Source organism: Dipteris shenzhenensis, chromosome 6 (assembly GCF_047967505.1).
Source record: "Dipteris shenzhenensis isolate YYH24624 ecotype China chromosome 6, Dip_SZ_1.0, whole genome shotgun sequence".
Classification (NCBI taxonomy): Eukaryota; Viridiplantae; Streptophyta; class Polypodiopsida; order Gleicheniales; family Dipteridaceae; genus Dipteris; species Dipteris shenzhenensis.
Genome location: NC_141601.1, coordinates 36,576,550 through 36,596,220, shown reverse-complemented (window position 1 = coordinate 36,596,220; position 19,671 = coordinate 36,576,550). Strand labels below are relative to the sequence as shown.

Below are 19,671 nucleotides of genomic sequence, written 5' to 3'. Positions count from 1 at the left end.
GATAGTGACTTCTTATTTATTGTAAATGCAGCATATATAGATAGAGCTTAAGAACTTTGTAAAAAAATGTACAATGTACAGCTCGGTAGAGCAAAGTAGTGATTCTGTTATGTAAAATTTGCAAATTCAATACATGTACACTTAAGTTACTATAGTAAATCAGTGGCTATATGATGCAAGGTTTGAAATTCAATACAACTAATATCAAAAGCAAAGATACTATATGATTCAAAATCAGTTGCTACACTTTGCAAGAGTTTGAAAGCCTACTAACAATACTATGTTTGTACAATCACTAGAGTCAAAATAGTGACCATATGATGCTTGATATGTACTGAACTTTAAATTTTCTCTAGCTAAGACTGAAGGCCCTCTTTGCAACTTTAATTGCTAGCATCTTTTAAAATCTCATCAATAGGACTATATTGCACCTATGCCTTTTCATCTTCTGCTTGCTGCCTCTCTTGATGTTGAATTGGATTGTCTTCTTCAGATTAAATGGCTTTATGTGCTAAAGCTAGCTCTCTAAACCTGAGAAGACAATGATTTTTTAAGTAATTCTCTCAAGTTGTATTTTAACATGTTGAGCACATTTTGAAGCATCACTTCAATAAATTGGCTTTAAAAAAAAAATGACTTGGAAGAGGATGGTCCTTAACCCCAAAATCAAAGTTGTTACCTTAGTCTCCTTCTCGAAGCTATTACCCTTGTCTATTAGATCAGACAAAGAAAAAGTATTTCAATGGCATGACCAACCAAAAAAGGAGAACTTGACCAAAATATGTCCTTGAAAGAAACTAGCACATTTAAACATTAGATAGAGTTGTTATGAGGGAATTAAATGTATATAACCAAACAAATGCAAACATCTGCTTAAGAAAGAACAAATTCAAGATCTGTGCCCAAGAAAGCCATTTGGACTGTTGGACAGTACTCCAACGGCCAAATTTTTTCTTAAGCACATTTTAACATTGCTTTGCATCCACATTTAATAGCGACCCCACACTTCTTACGGACACATGACATTGAAAAGAACACATTGAATGATGAACATACTAGGTCTAGGATGGTTCTTGCACCCTTGATTGCCACATCATCAGTCAAAGTCAAGCTACCATGTCATCTTGGCCATGTCAGTAGGATAGCTCACCCTACCACCTCATCAATGCCACATGGCATAGTCCGTTGTCAAGGATACTAGCCTCTTCCTAGGCATTTTGTATGCACACAACTTCCACCACAACACACTGCTTCATAGGAACACCCCTTGACAGGAACTATTTTTGCATGTGATCCCTCTTGCCACATCATCATTTGCTCCTTGTTTTGCCCCTCCACCTTGATCAAGCGATATCTCTTGATCCAAGAAGAATTTGAGGGTGCTCCAAACAGGAAAAATGCTTGATTTTTCATGCTCCACGTGCTCTCACATCATGTGCACATTTTGGCACAAGTATCACACATAGTTTAGACTCGACATTAAATCCACTTCTTGTAAGTACACAAACTGCTACATCAACACATCTAACCTAACACCTAAAATGAGCAAAGAAAATGAATTATTTGCTGATTTTTCATTGCTCGATGGTTGGTTTAGATCTAGATCAAAGTAGATTAGATCATCCTTAGAGGAGAGAAATCCAAAGCAACCAATCAAAACCATGCCCCAAAATTGGAGTCAGTCCCTGCCTTGGGGGGGTCACTCATCATATGTAACCCTATCACGTGAGTTCAAAAGAAGGATATTTTTTATTCCTAAAATTTACAAAAATAAATATACATAAGGGACTATTTAAAATAGTTTTGGAAAAAATTTACAGATTTGTATAGAAAAGGGGTACATTTTATTAATGAAAAAATTTACAGATAAGGGATTTTAAATATAGGCCTTGAACGCACGTGATATAGAGGGTTTATACATAGTGACCCCCCCGAGGTCCCTGCACTCACATGAGGTTTGACATCATCACATTTCCAGAAACCCAACCACCATCAGTTCACTAAGCAGAATTTAGAGTTTTTCAGAGGCATTGGCTAATTGATCAAGGGCAGATTGCACATCATTTGATTTACACACACATGCCATCATTGTAAATCCCTCATTGGCTATTTTTTTAGCATTGTGCACTTTATTTGAGCCTTGTAAAGCCTCTTGTCTATTCCCGGCATCATTTGTGACAAGCCTTGTAATAGATTGGATTATATATGATAGTTCTATATTCACTCTGATAGTTTAAATTTCACTTGATACAAATAGTGTTTTGTAGTTGATTCAGATGGTGATTTCTCACAGCAGATTGAGTACATTTCTTGCACCATGTCTACCATTAGCAACCTCAATTTGGAGGCATCTGCTAAGCTAGAGAACTCCAATTATGGCACATAGAAATAGTGAATGGAGACCATTCTTGTCCTTTAAGAAAAATGGGAGCATGTCGATGGGTCTACACCTAGACCGTTGGAGGGTCCAGCATCAAATCCCACCGGTGTTGCAACACAAGTAGTGGGATCTACACCTAGATCAACAGTGCCCACACCTACAATAGATCCTGGCATTGCCCTAGCACAGACAGAATGGGACAAGAAAGACAAATATGCATATCATTTGATCAAGTAGAATGTGCAAGATGCCATGCAAGGACAACTCAACACAGTGAAGACATCAAAAGAAGAATGGGATATGTCCCACAACCATGTATAAGTTCAAGAACACGTCTAGGATTCTCACACTAAGAAACCAAATCAACCAGAGGTTTTGAAACAATAATAAAACAGATCATGCATATGTACCATTAGGGGAGGTTTGAAGTCTCAAAAGGGCCTCGTAAGGAATAGATTAAGATTAACTTAAGGAAAAGTGACCTACTATGGTAACACAAGGGTATAAGGGACCCCTAGTATTTACTATGCTGACATGGGTCATCTTGGCCCTTGGATGGAGGATGGATCAAGGGCCTAGGATGCCTTGGATGGGGCCAAGGTTTACTTTAGTGGCCTCCAAATCTGTCAAGGGGAAGGCCTAAGGCACTTCATGAAGGGGTAGGATTGAAGAGCCTCATGGAGGGTGGAGATCAGAAGATGAAGATGGATGGAGTGGATTGAAGCACCATATTGGATGGCCTGGATTGAAGTGCCATTTTCTCTCACCTCCTCCCTTGGATCCATGCTTAATCTATGGCCCATATTGAAGCACCTTTTGCATCCATCCCCTCCCTTGGATCCATCCCTTGAACTATGGCTTAGATTGAAGCACTTTTTTCTCTCATCCCCTCCCTTGGATTCACCCCTTGATGTATGGCCTAGATTGAAGCACATTTTCCTGTCATCCCCTCCCTTAGATCTACCCCTTGATCTAATGGTTGAGAGTGATCTACCATAGATTAGAATGTGACCCTTGGATTGGAGACTAGATCAATGGCTAGGAGTGAGGACCCTAGGTCTAGACCATGGGTGAGAGGTCTCTCCACCCATAAATGCACAACATGTCCTTTTTTACACCTCAATGTACCATTTTCCCACACAAAGGAGCACTCTCATTGGTATACCTCAAATACCTCTCTAATCCCTTGAAATTAGGAAACACTAATTGGAGGCCTTTTTGAGACCCCAAATCTCTCCTAATGTTAGGATCAAGTATTATAGCAATCAACTCGCAGTAGCAAGAGAGACTATGAATCCCATAAAAATGGTTCAAGTCATCTTGAATGGACTAGGATAGGGATACAAGAATCTAGTCCAAAGTAGTGCCATTCAATAGAAAATTCCAACATTGGAAGAATTATAGTTAGTGTTAGTTGGTGAAGAACTCATGACTTGGGCCATTCATGCACACAAAGGTCATTCCAATGATCAAGAATTCATAGCTTTTGATATAAGTAGAGGAAGAGCCAGAGGTAGAGGTAGACCATTTTAGTGAAGTGGTCTCATCATCAGCAACAAAGTCATCATCATCCTCAGCCCCATTAGCATTAGCATCAGCAACCAAGAGAAAATCATTCCAATAGAGGAATATTCCAAGGACAAGGGAATGCATCCACCAATGTGTCAAACATTCAATGCAACTATTGTCACAAGTTTGGACACTCTGAAAGAGATTGTTGCAAGAAGCAGTATGACCAAGGAGGTCAATCTAGTAGTAGTCGGGGGAATTTCTAAGGAAGAAGAAATCATCACGGTGGACATTCAAGTCACAGTCATTATGCCAATGAAGGAAGGATGCATGTTAATAATGCTAGCTTCAATACCAAATTTGCATGCCATGTCAACTCAACAATAGTCAATGCCGATTTTCACAGTATGGCACAAGAGATATGGACATTTCAAATTCAAAAGCTTGATATAGCTAAGAAATCAGAATATGGCAATTGGAATTCCTAAGCTACACTTTCTAGGAAAAGTTTGCAAAGCATGTTGCTTTGGTAAATAAAAGCAAACCAACTTTGGCAAAAGCACATCTCAAGCAAGAGGTATTATTGATTTGATACATATAGATGTATGGGGTTATGCACAGACCCGCAATATCAATGGTTCACTTTATACTTGGCTTTCATTGACAAATATGGCATATATTGTTGGGTCTACTTTCTGAAAGAGAAATCTGAAGTCTTTTCCAAATTTCAAAAATTCAAAGCCATGGTAGAGAAATAGATAGGCAGAAAGATCAAAGTCATGAGATCAGACAAAGGAGGTGAATACATGTCTTCAACATTCATGAACTTTTGAAAAAATAATGGCATTTAAAGACAATTCACTTGTGCAGATACTCCTTAGCAGAACACAAGAGCTGAAAGGAAAGAACGGTACTTTAGCAGACACTCGGGGGAGGGGGGCGGGGGCACCACTAAGAAATCCTAGGTATCACGTGCATTCAAGGGGTATTAAAAAAACCCTTGAACTAAAAGAAAATTCCCAATAAAACCACCGCTCTTTACATATAAAGTAGTTAATTTTTTCAGGTTGAAGTAAAAATCCCCTCTTGTTCTTGTAAACCTATTAAATTTTTTCCAAAAGTGGAATTACAACACCCCTCCTTTTGAATGCATGTGGTACAATAAAATTTTGGCAGGTGAACCCCCCGAGAGCAAAGAGTGCTAGAGCAATGCTCAATGAGAAGCATCGTTTAATTAGTATTGGATAGAAGTGATTGCCACTGTAAAATACTTACTTAATTAGCTTTTGACATATCGGATTCACTATATGATACCTTATGAATCATTCATTGGATAAAAACCACACATTTGGCATCTCGGGATGTTTGGTTGCATAGCACATGTCCACATAGATGATGATCATTGTAGAAAGTTGGATGTGAAGTCACAAAAATGCATCATGGTTAGCTACAGTGAAGAAAGCAAAGCATACAATTTGTATGATCACATCAACCGATATGTTATTATCTCCAAAGATGTAATCTTTGATGAGGAATCAAAATGGAAAACCTCAAATACACTAGAGATAGACACATCGATTACCCATTCACCTATAGAAAAGTTTGATGAAGAAGAGCAAGAATTGCTAGAGACACCCCGAGAAGCGTAGAAACTTGGATGGTCTACTAGGGAAAGCAGACCACTCGCAAGATTAACATATGCTTAGAAAGGAAAAGAAATTCAGGTTGAAACTACAATTATGCTCTTATGACTACCATCATGGCCACAAAAGAGCCATTGTACTTTGAAGATGCAGTTAACAAGCTAGAATGGCAAACTACTATGAAATTAATAAAGAAATAGAAGCTTTGTATAAAAACAATACTTGGGAATTATGCTTCCTTCTACCAGGAAAGAAGGCCATAACAAACAAATGGGTTTACAAAGTGAAGTACAATCCAGATGGAAGCATTGAGAGATACAAAGTCAGACTAGCTACAAAGGATTCGCACATCAATATGGTTAGGATTATGATGAAACTTATCCTCTAGTAGCAAAGATGGATTCCATATGGTTCTTGATATCACTAGTCACCCAATAGATGGAATGTGTACTAGCTAGATGTCAAGAATGCTTTTCTCAATGGTTACCTAAAAGAGGAAGTCTACATGCAATAACCATAGGTTATGTTAGATTAGGAAAAAAGAATCAGGTTTGTCATCTCAAGAAAAGTCTTTATGGCTTAAAGCAAGCACCCAACAGTTGGTACAGTAGAATCAACAAGTATTTTGCTAATTTGAGATACATTAAGTCCAACACAAATCATACTCCCTACTAAAAATATGAAGGGGAAGACATTACTATCAAACTTTTGTATTTAGATGATCTGATTATGATCAAACTCTTATCCGTAAAAATTTCCTAAATCAATGTCATTGCACGATAGTTCAAATTTTGTAGAACCATAAAGGCTAATTAACATGATACTATAATATGATATACTAGCCTCGTTTAAAATTGCAAAAGGGCTACAAGGTAAAAACCCTTTGGAGAGAGGTTTGCTTACTATCATGGGGGGCCCTTATATACTCACAAAATTCTAGAAAGTTCAAGTGGGAGTGTTAAGCACGTGGGACTCAATGAGAGTTTTTTGGTTCAAGCTTGATTTTGTGAAGTTGATGTGGGACTCCTATGATACGTTCTGTGCACGTTCATAAGAGCCAAGCTGTAAAAAGAGTAAGGTGGTCAATGTTATGTTTGTTGGGGTCAAGCTTGATTTTGTAAAGGTCTCTTCACGAGCTTGTGAAAGTATTACTTGCAAATTCTTGGAGGAGTTACCCGAAGAATTTGTCAAGCTTGGTTTTGTAAAGGTCTTTTCACGAGTTGTTGGGGTCAAGAGGAAGGATTTCACGGTCAAGCTTCCTTTTCATGAACAGTTGAACTCTTGACTGAGTTTCGGTTTATTACTTGCAAATTCTTGGAGGAGTTACCCGAAGAATTTGTCAAGCTTGGTTTTGTAAAGGTCTTTTCACGAGTTGTTGGGGTCAAGAGGAAGGATTTCACGGTCAAGCTTCCTTTTCATGAACAGTTGAACTCTTGACTGAGTTTCGGTTTCATCAACAGGCGAAGCTTCAGGAACCTTCACTGACTGCCGCTCTCCACGTAATTTCCCTGGCCTTTTGCCAGCTACCCATGCTCACATTGTCCACTTAACATACGCCGCTGCTCGATAATCTATGTAGCACCTCCTTCCGTATCCTTGTCCTCTCTCTCTTCCTGGCCTTCAAGCTCGCTGCCCACTTCATCATCATGTCAGAGGTTCGCCTCCATATCATTTATACAATATGGCATCTCGAGTCTAATCGTTTTGATTCGTAGCGCGTTCATAAACCGTAGCCCTTAATCTTCCCCTCGCGTCTATACTTGTTTCAGTGAAGCTCCCTTGTCGATTGGTTATATACTTAACCTTTGTTTCCTTTCCTTGCAGTTGGAAAAACAAACCGTATCATTCAAGGTTCCCATGCACTGCCCCGCATGCAATCACAAGATCTCCAATATTCTCCAAAATATGGACGGTGCGTTTCTCTCCGTTTAAATAACACTAAGTCTCATCACCACTTTCAGCAGGGTGCCTTTTTCTGATTTTGATCCACCTCACACGTTTCTGGCATGGATCTTTGTCGCAGACGTAGAATCATACAGTGTGAATTTCCCTGAGGAGAAAGTAACAGTGACGGGGAAGATTGATGTGGAGAGAGTGATGAGAAAGATCGCCAAGAAGACTCGCAAACACGTACAGATTTGGAAAGGCGGAGAGGAGAAGAGCGATTCTGAGACAAAGACGAAGCCATCCAACCCGTCGGAGAATTCCTTTAGCGAGGAGAACCGCGACTCCCGAATCATGTGAAGGGAAGGCCCCGGCAATTACGTCTTGCTGGTAATATAAACACGTATGACATAGAGAAATTTGTGACATGCGTCTACGCGGAGGAGGAGCGGCAAATGAATATGAATATTGCAGTTGACTCGTGGTTCTCATCTAACAATCTGCAACAGAACAGAAAAGTCTACATGGTGCAGCTTTGGAAATGGTTTTGAAACACGGGATTAACTTTTATATGTGACATGATATTCAGTTGACAAGCTGATCTCATACCCAAAAAATTGCCATAAATCTCTGAACTATGCGCACACATATGGTCGCATAAATTCTAATGTGTGAACAAATAAGGCCATTGTAAACTAGTATGCAGGTGGCAAAGTGTTTCTTTTCTTTTCTGAAGGCACTACATCTATGGTTGGATAACAATCGCTTACACTTGAGTGCACAGGGCACTATTGGGAGACAAAGGAAATGAAGATGGTTGACAAGATTTAGATGCTTTCCTAAGAGTAGAATTTTGGTATGCTCGTTCCCAAATCAAAAGTTTACTTTTTGACACTATCCTTTCTCAATAAAATTATATTTATTCACACTATTATTTTGAACTAATAATGCAAAACTAGGAGACATAATTTGTACCTTACTCTATATTGCAAAATCCTAGTATAAATATTTATTTTAAAGAAATTCAATCCCCTTTTAAGAACTAACTTTTTCTTAACTTATTAATAGTTTAAATATACAAAAAACCATGAAAATATTATATATATATATTTATTATTATTATTATTTTATTATATTTATTTATTTCTATTTATATTTATATTAATATAGTTAAGGTCTATGCATGAGATTAATTTACCATGAGAGTCTTCTAAAATCTCCAAGATTTAATAACGGTTTTAATAAACACCTTTTAGAGTTTTGGAACTCTAGAATCTCCAAGTCTTAAAGCAATAGCCGTATAATCTTAAAGAACTTTATAAACACCTTGGAGTAGTTATAAATGTTTTTTAAGATGTGTTTGCACTAAGTGAAGCACACACCTTCAAATGATGCATCTTGATGGAGGGTGAAAGAGAGGGAAAGAAGGAAAGGGAGGGGAAGTGTGGAGGGGGAAAGAGAGGGAAAGAGAGGGGGAAGCCTTGGGGAAGGAAACAAGGTAAGGGAAGAGAGAGAGAGAGAGAGAGAGAGAGAGAGAGAGGGCACAAGAAGGGGAAGAGAGAGGGGGGGGAGACAAAAGGGGAGGAGAGAGGGGAGGGGAGAGAAAGAGGGAGAGAGAGAGAGAGAGGGGGGGGAGGGGAAAGAGAGAGGAGAGAGGAGAGGGAACAGAAAGGGGATTAGAGGTCTCTTGCACTGCCATGGCAATAAGAATTTTAACACAAAAAAGGAGGAAGGGGGATGGGAGAGGGAAGGGGAGGGGAGAAATGATTTTTTTAAAAGAAATTTAAAAAGATAGGAGAAGAGGGAGGGGGTGGGTGATGGGGCGGCAGAAAAAAAAGGTGTATATATATATATATATATATATATGTATGTATGTATGTATGTATGTATGTATGTGTGTGTGTATGTATATATATATATATATATGTATGTATATATATACATGTATATATATATATATATGTATATATATATACGTGTATATATATATATATATATGTATATATATATACATATATATATACATATATATATATATATATATACACGTATATATATACATGATAGCACAATGAGGGTGGGGAGGTGTGGGAGAGGAGTAGGAAAGGGTGGGGAAGAAAGAGAGGGAGAGACAAGAGGAGAAGGGGAAGGGGGAGAGAGGACGGGGAAGAGAGAGGGAGAGAAGGGAGGAGAAAGGAGAGGGAGAGGGGGAAGGGAGCGCAACGCGAGGGACAGGGAGAGAGAGAGGGGGAAGGGAGTGCGACGTGAGGGAGAGGGAGAGAGGAAGGGAGGGGAACACGACAAGGAAAATAATAGATGAGTTACAGGAGAGGTGAGAGTCAATGTATAGCCCTCAAGGAATTCAAACTTCCCGCTCTTCCTTCTCTCCCCTTGCCACCTCTCTCTCTCTCTCTCTCTCCACCCGCCTCCCCTTTCCCCTTTTCTTCCCCCCACCTCTCCTTCTCCCCCTCCTCCCCTAAGGTCATTATCTCCAAAGATGTAACCTTTGATGAGGAATCAGAATGGAAAACCTCAAACACACAGGAGATAGACTCATCTATTTCACAGTCATCTACAAAAAAGGTTGATGAAGAAGAGCAAGAATTGCCAGAAAAACCCCGAGAAGAACCACAACAACTCAGACAGTCTACTAGGGAAAACAGACCTCTAGCCAGATTGACATATGCTTAGAAAGGCAAAGCAATTCAGGTTGAAACCACCAACTATGCTCTTATGACTACCATCATGGCTACAGAAGAACCAGTGTACTTTGAAGATGCAGTAGACCAAGCCAGAATGACAAACTGCTATGAATGAAGAAATGGATGCTTTGTATAAGAATAATACTTGGGAATTATGTGACCTTCCACCATGAAAGAAGGCCATAGCAAACATTAAATGGGTTTACAAAGTGAAGTACAATCCAGATGGAAGCATTCAAAGATACAAAGCCAGACTAGTTGCAAAACGATTTGCAAAGCAGTATGGTCAGAAGATGGAATTTGTATCAGCTCGATGTCAAGAATGCATTTCTCAATCATGGTTATCTAGACAAGGAAGTCTACATGCAACAACCAGCAAGTTATGTTGAACTAGGAAAAGAGAATCAGGTTTGCCATCTCAAGAAAAGTCTCTATGGTAGCATCAACAAGTATTTTGTTGGTTTGGGATACATGAAATCCAATGCAGATCATAGTCTCTACTACAAAGCTCAAGGGGAAGACATGACTATTACACTTTTGTACGTAGATGATTTGACTATGATAGGAAGCAAGGATAGCTTCATCAAGAAATTGAAACAAGACTTATCTGTAGAGTTTGACATGAAAGATCTTGGACTTATGCACTATTGCCTTGGTATTGAGTTATGAAGAGATTCAAATAGCACCTTTATGAGTCAGCTGAGATATGTTGACAGTCTCCTGAAGAAGTTTCATATGGCAGATTGCAAGATTGCGGCCACTCCCATGGAACAGAGTTTGAAACTTACTAAAGATTTAGAAAATCCTACAGTCAATGACAGGTACTATAGGAAGCTCATTGGATCTCTTATATATCTAACTATCACATGGCCAGATATTTATTATGCATTAAGTTCACTAGCATAGTTTATGACAAATCCAAAACAGTCTCAGTGGAATGCAACTAAAAGAATCTTGAGATACATCAGAGGTAATGACTATGCTGGAGATCATGAGACCAGGAGATCAACACAGGGATATGAATTTTTCCTTGGTCAAGGTGCTATATCATGGTTGTCAAATAAACAACCAACTATTTCTTTGTCTTCGACTGAAGCAGAATATAGAGCACTCACTATAGGTGCATGTGAGGCTATATGGCTCAGAAGGCTATCGTTAGAAATAGATTACTTTGATGAATCAAAGCCAACAACAATATACTGTGATAATCAATTGGCTCAAGCTTTGGCCAAGAATCTAGTATACCACTCCAAGACAAAGCACATTGATGTCAGAAAGCACTTCATCAGAGAAAGAGCATTACTTGGTCACATCACACTACAGTATTGTGATAGCAAAGAGAATGTTGCAGACATATTTATCAAACCACTTGGTAAAGAGATTTTCAAGAAACACTGACAAGCTCTTGGTTTGACGTAGAGGAAAGACATTCCCATTAAAGGGGTGTGATGGAATGTAATGTTCACTCCTTCGATTCCCCAGAATCACCATCTTGAGGGAAGGCCTACTTCATGATGTTGATCTTGAGGGAGTTGAGAGGCCAGGCTCAAAATCATGTTATAACATGTGCATAGCACTAACACATATAGAGTGCTATAAAGCAAAGGGTTAGATGCCCTAATCCTAACCCTAACCCTAACCTAACCCTAAATGGGTTTGCATATACTCTACATTTTCAACTAAATCTAGCGTACAATTAGTCATTTGTGGTGTGCTCTCTAGCTATTCCCTCTCTCCTCATCTCCACTCTTCTCCTCTCCCTCTTCATATTTTTTCAAAGATTGGGAGTCATGCCCATGGGTATACATGGCTGAAAGGATTACTTCATGCCTCCTACTCTCTGATTCTTGCTTGCCCTCTTGTGAACATTCTCCCTTTTGACCTCCTATAGCACCTCCATACTCTCCTCTTCTCCATGATGTATTCTGCTCTTTTGACTGCCTACAACACTGCCATACTTAGCTCTTCTTCCATTTTGATTCTTAAACTGTAGTAGCAACAATAGCTTTGGCCATGTTGGGAATGGAGTAGCACCCAAGAGGTATGCACTTACCAAATGGTTGGAAGAGTGCAATTTTTAAAAAAAAATGCCTAGCAAACAAGCCAAATCCTTTTTGTTAGCACAATCCTGGGATTGTGCTTAAGAAAGAAATATAGGGAGTGGAGTCCTAGCCAATAGGCCAAATCACTTTCTAAAGCACAATCTTGAAATTGTGCTTAAGAAAATGATTTGGCCTGTTGGCCACGACTCCACTTCTTGAAATAGATTTCTTAAGAAGAATCCTAAAAATGTGCTTACGAAGCCAATTTTGGGCTCTCTAGACATGGCCAATAAGCAAAATCGCTTTGTTAAGCACATTCTTGAGCTTCCCTTGGGCTAGATTATTTCTTAGGCTCAGTAGTCTAAACTATTATATTTCCTTTCAGATCAAAGGGATCTAGATAGAGTATCCTAAAAAAGGAGGCTGGATTTTACGTCCCAGATTTTGTCCAACCAAAATCCTATACCAGGTAGAATCATCACTCTTTGTGTCAAGAGTCCTATTCCTTTACTGGTTTTATTTTGACTGAATGTAAATACTATGTAAAGCACAAGTGTGCTTAAGAAAGCGATTTTGCCTGTTGGAATTTTGTCCAATAAGCCAAATCTCTTTCTTGAGCTCAATTACTATAGTGTGTTAAATTTCTCCTTTAAACAAAATTTCTATTGTGGTTCTACTCTCTTGCTTTTGAAATATGTTTTCTTGCCAGATCAAAAAGATAAGGGTAAAGGGCAACACAAAAAGATAATGGAGTTGACTACTAGTTCAAGAACCATCCTAGACCTAGTATGTTCATCATTCAATGTGTTCTTTTCAATGTCATGTGTCCGTAAGAAGTGTGGGGTCGCTATTAAATGTGGATGCAAAGCAATGTTAAAATGTGCTTAAGAAAGAAATTTTGGCCGTTGGAGTACTGTCCAAAAGTCCAAATCGCTTTCTTGGGCACAGATCTTGAATTTGTTCTTTCTTAAGCAGATGTTTGCATTTGTTTGGTTATATACATTTCATTCCCTCATAACAACTCTATCTAATGTTTAAATGTGCTAGTTTCTTTCAAGGACATATTTTGGTCAGGGATGTTTTTATTGAATCTATACTTATATATTAATATGAAATCTTGGCGAAAGTTTATCAAGCTAGTTTTTTTAGTTTCACAATATTTGTAGGGCATATTACAATTTTATATATTTTCTTTTGAATTTTAAAGAAAAAGTTGTAAATCCTGGCGAAACTTTAATTTTTTTCTCATAAAAGTTTCAAATCTTGGCGAAATTTTCAAACCTTTATTTTTATTAGGGCATACAAACTTTCAATACCAATATAAAAGTTTTGCTTCTTGACGAAACTGATAGGAAAAAATTATCTATGATTTTGGTCAAGTTCTCCTTTTTTGGTTGGTCATGCCATTGAAATACTTTTTCTTTGTCTTCTCTAATAGACAAGGGTAAGAGCTTCGAGAAGGAGACTAAGGTAACAACTTTTGATTTTGGGGTTAAGGACCATCCTCTTCTAGGTTAATTTTTGTTAAAAGCCAATTTATTGAAGTGATGCTTCAGAATGTGCTCAACATGTTAAAATATAACTTGAGAGAATTACTAAAAAAATCACTGCTTACAATATTTTTGGTTACTATCCTAGCAAGATCTACTCTAGGACATGATATTATCTTGCTTACACTGCCTATGCCCTTGCACGTGGCATTACAAGCCCTTTCAACTTAGATGTTCATGGAATACACCATCTTCTCAGGTTTAGAGAGCTAGGTTTAGCGCATAAAGCCATTCAATATGAAGAAGACAATCCAATTCAACATCGAGAGAGCAACAAGGAGAAGATGAAAAAGCATAGGTGCAATATAGTCCTGTTGATGAGATTTCAAAAGATGCTAGCAATTAAAGTTGCAAAGAGGGCCTTCAGTCTTAGCTAGAGAAAAGTTAGCTCAGTACATATCAAGCATCATATGGTCACTATTTTCACTCTAGTGATTGTACAAACATAGTATTGCTAGTAGGCTTTCAAACTCTTGCAAAGTGTAGCAACTGATTTTGAATCATATAGTATCTTTGCTTTTGATATTAGTTGTATTGAATTTCAAACGTTGCATCATATAGCCACTGATTTACTATAGTAACTTAAGTGTACATGTATTGAATTTGCAAATTTTACATAACAGAGTCACTACTTTGCTCTACTGAGCTATACATTGTACATTTTTTTACAAAGTTCTTAAGCTCTATCTATATATGCTGCATTTATAATAAACAAGAAGTCACATTCTATTATGAAGAGATAACATAAGGAAATTCCAATAAGAAAAGAATGAAATTTTATTACCAGGTAATTTGTTATGTTGCAAGTTGTCCAAGCTTCTTTCATTGACTTTCAAAAAGTCTTCAATTCCTCCTTCAATGCACGATCATCATTATTGGTCCAAGTCTGTTTGTCAAAAAGTATGAAAAGCTTGTCTAAGTATTTCCATACTTTTGTTTTAACAATTTGTGCAATTCTGTCTTCTTCATGATCTTTAATTGCATTGTGTACATGCCTCCAAATGCCATACTACTGCACTCTTGAAACACAGCATGATTGTCTACTTGGTTTTCTCTTACACTATGCCTATGATAAAAACCTTCTGGCATTTAATCCACCCATAGATGGCTTGATGGGCACTTCTGTTCCATTTTTTAATTTTTCTAGATCTATTGTGATATGAAATCTCCTCCATGGAGACCAATGTTCGACCATACTTTCTCGATTGCTTGAAGTGCATCAAGGATGTTTTTATCGAAGTTATGCTTATATATTAATATAAAATCTTGGCGAAAGTTTTCAAGATTATTTTTTTAGTTTCTTAATATTAGTAGAATGTAGTACTTTTATATATATATTATTTGGAATTTTGAAGGAAAAAATTTAAATTCTGGCGAAACTTTACATTTTTTTGCATAAAAGTTTCAAATTCTGGCGAATGTTTCAAAGATTTATTTTTATTAGGGCATACAAACTTTCGACGCCAATATAAAAGTTTAGCTTCTTAACGAAACTAACTTGAAAAAATCATCAATGAAGTGCATCCTTCCTACTCGTTTTCAGGATGAAGCTTCCAGGCAAAACCCATATACAAAAATACCAGCTTCTTGATGATTCGACATGAGTTTGACATAAAGCATGTAATATGCATATATGTACATTACACAAAGGGATATCAAGAAGGACTTTGAAATTTGGATCAACCTTATTTCTATTAGGTGCCTTCCTCCACCATTTGGGATCCATGACATATGTTGGGTCCTTGTAGTAAAGGCATGGAGATTTTGCAATACCTCCTTTTGCTTATGTTGAACATACACTTGAGGGTCTTGAGGTCGCCTGCCATATGCCAATGAACCTGGAAATCACCTTTGCCGCCAACATGTAGATACCCTCCTTGGACTTGATCTTTAATAATTGTAGGTATTTCTATGCACTAAAATACCCAATCAAGAGTTTGGTGGTTCTCTGTCTTAACCTACCATTGAAAATACAATTGAAGATTCAAACATTAATAAATAAATTATACTTCTAAAAAAACCACTTTCAATCCAAGTGTGTGCATACCTCAAATGTGCCTAGCCAGCAAATGTGCTTTCCTAATTGCACACTAAAGTGTTTTTAGTATGTTGTTGTAATTGAGGGATTAAGAGCTATATTTATTAGAGTGATGGTCACTCGTTCAATATTATTCTCCTTGAGAATTTCCTCAGGGGGATCACTATGTATAAACCCTATATATCATGTGCGTTCAAAGCCTATTTATAAAACCCCTTATTTGTAAAATTTTCATCAATAAAATGTACCCTTTTCCTATTCAATCTGTAAATTTTTTTCCAAAATCCTTTTAACAACACCCTTCTGTCTGTGAAAATGTGAGAAAAATGAAATTAAATATGCCTTTATGTTCAACTCACGTGACAGTCACATATATTATTGAGTGACCCCCTAGATAATTTCACATTCGTCCAGCTTTATAACAAATTTCAGAAGCCACTGGTACTCTACAAATGTCATTTAATAAACTCAACCATTCTCCTTTGCACGTGTTGAAGATCAACAAAAATGTTGTTAAAAGAGTTATATATAGTAGTCCCCTTGTCACTTTCATACACTCCTTCAATATGCATACAATTTCCAATACTTGGGTAAGAGGACACGTTTTATCCTCTGATCTTTCAAGGTTGTTGATACTGCATTGAAAATGTAAGTGTAACCTTTCTTTCTCACTCTAGTCTCATCAAGTGCCCCTTGGATTACATTCACACCAACTTTGTTTGTATCTACATGCTGTTGCACAACACTATGTTTGATTGTTTTCTTTTCTCCTCTAGCATACTTTTTGCAATTGTCTTTAATAGTAAACCTTTCATTTTTTTAACTGCAGGGGCATTAGGATCAACATTTTCTTTTTGAGGCTCAAGAATTTTCCTACAACAAGAACAAACAAAAGAGTTTTTCTAAGCTCTATTGCTATTATCATCGAGTAATCATTGCCTTTGTGTTGCACTCGGGGGGGTCACTCATCATATGTAACCCTATCACGTGAGTTCAACAGAAGGATATTTTTTATTTCTAAAATTTACATAAATAAATATACATAAGGGACTATTTAAAATAGTTTTGGGAAAAATTTACAGATTTGTATATAAAAGGGGTACATTTTATTAATGAAAAATTTATAGATAAGGGATTTTAGAAATAGGCCTTGAACGCACGTGGTATAGAGGGTTTATACATAGTGACCCCCCCGAGGTGTTGCATTCAAAATCGTAGGTAAAAGAGGACTTACCTTGCTTTCCAAACTCCATGCTTGCACTATCCACTGCTAGCTTTCAAATTTGCAAGGTTACAAATTTTTCTATTTCTAAGTCTATTTACTAAGGGTGTGGCTTTTCTTTTAGCCTTCCTCAACATCCTCTTTGTCATCATGTGTTCTTTAGTTTCTTTCTGCTACCTACTGCAATTTCATTCATATATCTTGTAGGTAAAAGCCTTTGTACATCTCCACCATGGTCATAGATTCAGCTTTGAAATATCCAAGTAAGCCCTTATTGCCATCACCCACAAACTTCAGTAGTGTTGTCGGATTGGAAAATGGAGGAGCAAAGTTATTGATTGGACATTTTGGGTGTAAATGCATAAAAATCACACCTTATATCACACATTTTTGGGTGTGGAACCTTCCATGATTTTTGCACAGATGCATACTTTTGTTCTAAGTTAATGTGGAGGTGGTAAAGTCTCTTCTTGCTAGATTGTTCTTCGACACCGTGATCGCATGTTGCCATTTTTTTTAGCAACATTGTCCCATTGCTTCACACCCTTGTACTTTTTTATAAACAAAGTATTAGCAATGGACTTACCATCATAAATCCATGTTAATCTTTCATGGGGATGTTCAAAATTCAAAAAACAAAGATTAAGGTTAGTTATGAGATTCTGAACACATAATCTTGCAGCTTACATAAGCTAACAATGATAAGTCCATATTTACCACTATAATTCCATGTTTATCTTTCAAGTGAAGGCTTAAACAAAAACCCACTGTAAAGAGAGAATATGATAGGAGCATTTAATGCCAGTTCATTTTTGTAGATTTTGGAGTAAAGAAAAATGAGAAAATAGCAAATTTCTTACAAGGCCCCGAAATGAGCTCCCTTTTTTCCTAATGTCATGGTAGAAACTTTTTGTGACTACCTAATGGAATTCATTGCTATATACTTGGATGATTTTTTTGTTTACTCTTTAGAGACAAATCATTTGGGTCCTTTGGAGAAAGTTTTTCAATGATGTCATCAGGTAGGTATATCCCTTAACCTAGCTAAGTCTATCTTTTGTGTTCAAGTTGGTGTATTACTCGGGCATGTAATTTCCAAGGAAGGCATTCATTCTGAGCCATGTAAAATTGTGCTATTCAAGAAATGCCCAAACCCACTAACTTGACATAGCTAAGATCATGTAGTCTAACAAAAGTGATTGGGATACTAAGTTACCTATTGCATTATGGGCTTACCGCATTACACACTGATGTTGTTGTTGCCCACTGATTTCGTATGGCTTTTGGGCTAGAAGCAATTGTTCCTCTTGAGTTTGTAGTATCAAGTCCTCATATTGCAACCAAATACAATCTTGGTGAACCAAAAGCAATCAAGAGGTGATTGCATCAGCTAGCCCACCTAGATGAAATGCATCTTTGAGTAGCCTAGTCATAGCAAGTCATTCAATGGCATAGGAAAGCATGGCATGATCATCATATTAAACTGAAGCATTTGGAGAAAGGGATGCTTGTGTTGTCATGCAAGGCAAAAAAATAGGAAGGACATCTGTGTAGCCTAGAGATACACAATAGGGTGTCTACGTGGCGATGGAAGCCACATAGCAGGCAGAAAACAAATAGTAACCTAAACCAATAGAAAATGAAAGAAACCAAAATGCAACCTCAGTAAAGGAAATCCTATGCTAAGCAACCTAGCCTAGCCTACTCTAGCAAAGCAACAAATAAAGTAGGATAAGAAAATGCATACTCATCTCTCTCTTCTCGACTACATCACACCCAACACGCACTACTAGCTTGTGGCCGCTTGACAATGGAAGGATCTTACACTTGAGGATGGCTAGGTACCATCACCACACTCAAGAAATCCTATAAAAGATGAAAGGTTTGCCACTTCAAGTGTCTATGCAAGAAGGAACCTCAACCAAGTAATTCAAGAATAAGAACTCTCAATAAGCCTCTCACACTCATAAAAGAATCTCACACTCACAATACTCTAAGAAATAAATGAGAAGAAGAGGGCCCATCTATGTACACACTCCATGCAAGCAAGCCCACATGAGTGGACTCCAAACTAGGGCTAGTGGAATGTGGACTCATCCACCATGCTCTCAATATATATACAAAATAGGCTAACCCAATGCCATGTGGCATACAATGGCTTGCAACCAATAGGATGTGGAGGTGGATCTTATCCTCCTACCCTATTGTCCAAACCATATGATATGTGCACACCTAAATGTAATACAAATATAGAGTGCAAAATGTGCACATATGTCTAGCTAGTAACATGGATGGCCAATATGTTACCCTAGAAATGGGTTAACAACATCCTTAAAGTATCGTGTTAAGAAGTTATCACCTTTCATTTTGATATTCACTCAAGAGAACTCCATGGAAAACAATTTGACCTAAGGCTACCATCTTTTTTCAAATCTATAATCCATTCAACATACCTGATTATAGCTAGTGAGAAGTTAGGTGTTGCTTGCCAGGAGCTTTTCCTTAAGCCATGTCTTGCATAATCCATGCAAGCTTTGATAAACCTGATAAACAGTTGGACTAATGTCAAAATAGTTTGCAAGATTGTCCCATGTCCCAAATGAGGGATTTGGGTGTTGCGAGTTGAACACTTTGAGTACTTTATCTTGCTTCATGACCAATGGCCTTTGAGACATGTTAGTGACTTCCTTATGTTGTTTAG

General features: G+C 37.6%; 2 protein-coding genes across 2 annotated transcripts in view; one reads left to right on the top strand and one right to left on the bottom strand.

Annotated features, from left to right (window-relative positions):
- LOC147901125 (copper transport protein ATX1-like) overlaps positions 1-19,671 on the bottom strand; it is a 193,707-nt gene that overhangs the window by 106,438 nt on the left and 67,598 nt on the right. The gene's annotated exons all lie outside the window — the stretch shown is intronic.
- On the top strand, positions 7,386-7,853 carry LOC147901127 (copper transport protein ATX1-like). The gene is made up of 2 exons (XM_087375394.1): positions 7,386-7,444; positions 7,556-7,853. The coding sequence occupies exons 1-2, from the start codon at positions 7,390-7,392 to the stop codon at positions 7,774-7,776; spliced, it is 276 nt and encodes a 91-aa protein (XP_087231520.1). The 5' UTR covers positions 7,386-7,389; the 3' UTR covers positions 7,777-7,853.